Here is a 5,304-nt window from a genome sequence, read left to right as displayed (position 1 = left end):
ACCCTTTGAAGATTAAAGCGAAAAAATGCGAGTGATGATCATTTCTACTAAAAATATGACCGAAAAATGTGATGTCTGTTACGGCGACAAAACCATTCCAGTTATCATGAAACCACCCTTATTTGTTTCCGGCCGAGGCTGTAAAGTTGTTGAAATGCAAATCTCGCGCCAGGGACCTAGTTGTGAGGACAAAAAGCTGCGTTTAAACGTTTGAATTGAATATATACCTCCGTTTCACCTACCTTGCGCGCAACCAGAGTACTCGCCGCTTATTTGAAAATTGGCGCGTCAATTTGTATATCCTACCAAGCGCGGTGCTGAATTGGCGGGAACCAATGGGAGTGGATTTTTCAACTTGTTTCACAACTTGTTTACATTCGCGTTGAAAAGAGCGCTCCTGGTAACAGAAAATGAAACCACACAACTACCACAGTAACCACAACACAAACACCAACATAACCTCTCCTTGTATTACACGTTCCATGAAATAAATAAGTGAATAATTTGTTAAAACTTTTTTTAGTGTTAATCAGTTAATACTTTCATATTCTTCCGTAGCACCGAGACTAGCCCTGTACTTCTCTGCTGTTCGTTTCAGAACCTACTTTTCAGTAAGAGACCATGTCCGTGTTTTCAGTCGTGAATCAAGTTGTTTGACTTCAGTCTCATGTGTATCCTCGCGATTCCTTTAATTTCTACGTGATAGCTCATAAAACATTTTTCCCGACAGTTTTCAACGAAAATCTCGGAATTAAAGATGATGTCTACATCTCAGGTGGGTAGAAGTTTTAAATAAGTTTGAATTTTTATTACATAGGTAACCTCTTTTTCTTCATACTCTGGCGAAGATATGAAACTAATGACACTCCAGATTCTGGTAGAAGGGTTCTCACCCAATTTCTCAGCCAAATTTTGAGCAGAAGATCTCCATTTCAGTGCTGAAACTTATCTGTAATGTCATAGTGGAATATCTCCTCTCTTATGTTCTCAATCAATTGGTCATAAAGGACACTTTTACAGTAAGAGGAACTACGTGACACGCAAACCCCATGCATATAGTTACTTTTAACATAAATATGTCCAATTAAGATGAGAACTTAGTTTTGCACTGGTACTCATTAGAGTTGAGGTGATTCGTCAAGCTCAAGGAACATGGTTGAACTGGCATGCAATTTATCGCACTGATTAGGTCAAAAATCTCCACACATTTTGAATTCATAGCACAAAAAAAGACGATAGCCCCTACAGAATCATTTTAAACTCAAAAATTGGCAAAATTCAGAGGAATGTTGGATTTCTGTATCGAATGCAAGGTTTTTTTCCAAGCACTATTCTGCTTTTGTTTCTCTCAATTTTGCCAACATTTGGGATCAGAATGATTCTCTAGGCTCATGCGCAGGGGCTATTGTACTTTTATGCTAAAAATTCAAAATCTGCAGAGATTTTTGACCTAATGGATGCGATATATTGCATGCCAGTTGGACCGCGTCACTTGAGCTTGACGAATCACTTCAAAATTGTTTACTCCAATTGCAATTTTTGGAATTTCATGGCTTTGATTTTCCCGCAAAATAGTGTGGACCCAGCACCATTTCTCCACCTTGTAAAGATGAGAACTGAACCTACTTATGGACCGCAGAGTGTGATGTAAATAAGAATTTGCCATAAGTAGCCAAAATTTGGTATTCAACCCCTCCATCATTTTGATTATAATGTGGAATAGTATCAACCCTTGTAGATTATATAAATCTAAGGATGTTTTGGAAATCTTCTTGCGCATGGCATCCTTCGGCAAAGTTAAAGGGTGGATTGGTGGACCCATACTGCTGAGCGGACGTATTGCAGGTGGATGCAAGGTCCTGGACCGAAAATAAATATTTAAATTTGCTATGGTATGGTTGTGTTTGTGCAACTGAATGAATCTGCAACTGTGAGACCCTACTACCTAGCTATCTCACGGACAGTCCGACTGTACAATCAATGACATTCGCGAGCTCAACAGACAGTCGGCAAAGCCCCACTGCTGACTGAACATTCTCTGAGCATACGTGCACTGTTAACCGCACAGTCAGGAACTATATGTTTGATAGCTGCCCTTAACCTATTTACCAAAAAGAAAATGGAGTTGAATTTTTTTTTTTTGTAAACTAAATGTTTCTATTTTTGAAAATGTTGGAACTGTGATCCCAGTCTAAATTTGACAAATCAATTCAAAGTTAATCCTATACCTATCTTATACTTAATTGAAAAAAAAAAAAGAAAAAAAAAAACAGAAAATTTCTAAAAGCATAGTTATTTAGTTTCCCCCCAAAAATAAAAAGAAGAACAGGAAAGCTCAATCTCAAAAACTATCTTTCTTCTTAGTTCAATAGGGAAAAACAAACATGTATCTAGTAAAATAAAACAAATGCTTAATAAATCATATTTGAATAATTGATATTATACCGGTTTATTAATTTTTTTTTTTTTTTTTTTTTTTTTTTTTTTTTATCTTGCTTTTTATTGTATGGTTAAAGAAAAGAAGCACTTATACTTACCTTCAGAATTAAATGTTAAAGTCTTTCTTAACGTTCCAGGTTTTAAAAGCAACTAGGCTCTTAAGATGGAGTGACGCAGGGATCAGAAGTGTGCAGACCTCTTGTGTGGATTACAGAAAACAAGCTGGAAGACACTTCCCCACTCGTTACAGGACAAAACCACTGACCTACGAAATGGCACACAAACCTCACCAAATAGCTCATCACAAAGGATGGAACAGTTGGAATACAAGTGAGCATTTTGTACTCATAGTCTTGCAAACCTTTCGGTCAGCCTCATGCTCAATTACTTCGAAAAAAAATAAAGACCTATTCACGGAGGTCTACCTTGGTTGCTATCTGTACATTTTTATCCCCCTCCAAAATTCTCTATTAGGGTCGTCCGAATCCCAAGAAATCACAACCTTTTTCTCCTCACAGATTTAATTTTATTGAGCCTCAATGTTTTATTCATATCAAAAGCTTTTTACCTCCATGAGCATGACTTACCAACTTCCAAGGGTTGATAAAATGTTCTCAGTAAGAAGCTATTATTCAGTTTTAGCATGGCTTGGTCATTGATCTGTCGGAACAGTTATTACCTATGTCATAGAGTTTTTTTTCTTTTTTTTTTTTTTTTTTTTTTTTTTTTTTTTTTTTTTTTATGTTTCTGAAGATCAAAAGTTTGGAAATTATTTTGGAAAAATGCATTGCAAGTGTTCTAAAATAACTTTATTTTTCATTAAGTAATACTAATCCTCATGTGTCAGCCTCAGTGGTGTAGTGGTCAAGGCAGTTCGCTGCCAACACTGAAGTCCCAGGTTCAACCCCCAGAGGTGACTGTGGATGACTATGCCACTCCAATACCCTGACCCTTCGAGGTAACAGGGTGTGGGAGGGACCTAGTCACCCAGTAAGTAATCCGTTTGCACGGTTCGACTGGGTTGTGAAAAATCGGTAATCACTCGTAGTGTGCGCGACTGCTAGCGCTACCTATCAGTGTAGATTGCAACACTCCAACTCGGTGGAGGCATGGCCGTGCTCCGGAAGTCCGTGCTCTGCAGCGTCTGCCACAGTCTTTGATAAGACCTTCCGTTGGCTATCAGACGGCCGCTGAGCCTTGTGGGAATATAGAGCATACACAATGTGTCAATAGTACGAAGTTAAGGAGTACGGTCCAACTTCGGGGTGCACGATGGCAGGGTTCTTGCCAGTTGCCTTGGCCCCTTGAGGGCCCCTCGCTGGTCAGCCTGGCCCTTACTTATTAATCTTCATGACAACCCAAACTTTCCTTGTTTATTTTATTAGATTAATTAAATAGTTCAGCTGAGCAATGAAACATTATCTTCCTACAGAAAAATTCCAGAATTTATTTTTTAACAACAGTCTGTGCGAGTAATTCTTTATTATTTAAAGTAGCCTTTCCAAATTCTGTGTAATTTTTCCAACCTGGAAAGCATCCTCATCTTGTACGTAAACACTTGAAAACTTTAATTTAGACCAATAGGAGTAGGTTATAGTACTTTTTGTGTTATTTTAATGCCTAATTTTTGTAATATTTCAGTGTAATCTCATCTGCACTACTCAACAGTCAAAATTACCAATTCAAATTATGTCATCTTCTCCATCTTATTAAAAAGATTACGCTTGCTTGCACCTTTCATTTAATGCTTCATTTCTCCCTTTATTGCATCTAGATGAAGAGGTATGTTCTCCTTTTTTACAGCTAATTTGGGTGGTGATAGAGATCAGTTCTGGTCTGGTGAGACAGCTGCTGAGGACCAATTCATCAGACAATTCATTACAGGAACCTGGCACAACATGTTTGCCTCTGAAGTCATCATCAAAAGACAGCATAATATCATTCGTATTGCTGGTATAATTTCTCGCATGATAAATCCAACAAAAATGTATTTTCTCATTGGTTATTCTGAAGAAATACTGAGCTATTGGCTTCAGTGTCCTGTAAAATTAGAGTTACAAACGATAAATGATAAGTCAGAAGTTATTTATAAATATATTTAAAAAAATTTGTTTTAGTCATAATTTTCAAGTTTTCATTTTCAATAAAATGTGTTTGTTTTCTTAGAAAAGAATGAAAAGAAATGTGTAAAAATTATTATTTTAATTTTCTACCCCTATCATTCAAAGAGACTTTTCTTGATACCTCATTAATTATTAAAAAAACTTCTAGTTCTAGTAGCAAAAAATTAGAGAGATAGATTGTTGTGAAACAGCCCAATAAAACATCTAGAAACTATTGCAGAAAGGTATTCCCTCTTAAATTCCTCTTGCAGGCACCAATTTCCTATCTGATCAAGTTTATTGGCTTTTATCTTACTACAGTATTCTATAGCTCCTTGAATGGAGTTTTTTTTTTTTTTTAATCGGCAATATTAAAATTGGAAAAAGTTTATTCTTGTGTCGTTCAATTAGAAAGCATTTTTGACCAGATATGCACCATACTTTTTTGGGATGCATATAGAGCCATATATGAACCTTATTGATTTCACTGAAATCACTCCTATTGCATTTTTGGTTACCCAACTATCAATCTAAAGTGTGTTATTTCCTTAACAGACAACTAAACCATTTGAAGCCTCTAAACTCTCTGTGAATTGACCATAGATTTTTGAGAGTATTCTCATAAAATGTCAAGTTTTAGTGATGCTTAGCTCTCTGATGTTCACTTGGACATGAAACAACAGAGAAAATTAGGCACTTCTGTTGTAGTTAGCCTGATTCCGGTTAAAGCAATCAAATTCTTATGAAATTTCTCTCAAACAGT

General features: G+C 36.4%; 1 protein-coding gene across 1 annotated transcript; it reads left to right on the top strand.

Annotated features, from left to right (window-relative positions):
* Positions 1-435: 435 nt before the first annotated feature.
* mRpS24 (mitochondrial ribosomal protein S24) lies at positions 436-4,622 on the top strand. Its single transcript, XM_019043302.2, has 3 exons — positions 436-775; positions 2,577-2,769; positions 4,243-4,622. Exons 1-3 carry the CDS (start codon positions 758-760, stop codon positions 4,539-4,541), a joined length of 510 nt encoding a protein of 169 aa, XP_018898847.2. The 5' UTR covers positions 436-757; the 3' UTR covers positions 4,542-4,622.
* The last annotated feature ends 682 nt before the right edge of the window (positions 4,623-5,304 follow it).

This window comes from Bemisia tabaci, chromosome 1 (assembly GCF_918797505.1).
Source record: "Bemisia tabaci chromosome 1, PGI_BMITA_v3".
Lineage (NCBI taxonomy): Eukaryota > Metazoa > Arthropoda > Insecta > Hemiptera > Aleyrodidae > Bemisia > Bemisia tabaci.
The sequence above is the reverse complement of the archived record's forward strand: the minus strand, read 5'-3'. Positions and strand labels throughout refer to the sequence as shown.

Bases quoted from the DNA above. Each gene is read 5' to 3' on its own strand.
- mRpS24 (XM_019043302.2), top strand. The intron at 2,770-4,242 runs GTGAGCATTTTG...CCTTTTTTACAG, and splicing joins ATGGAACAGTTGGAATACAA to CTAATTTGGGTGGTGATAGA.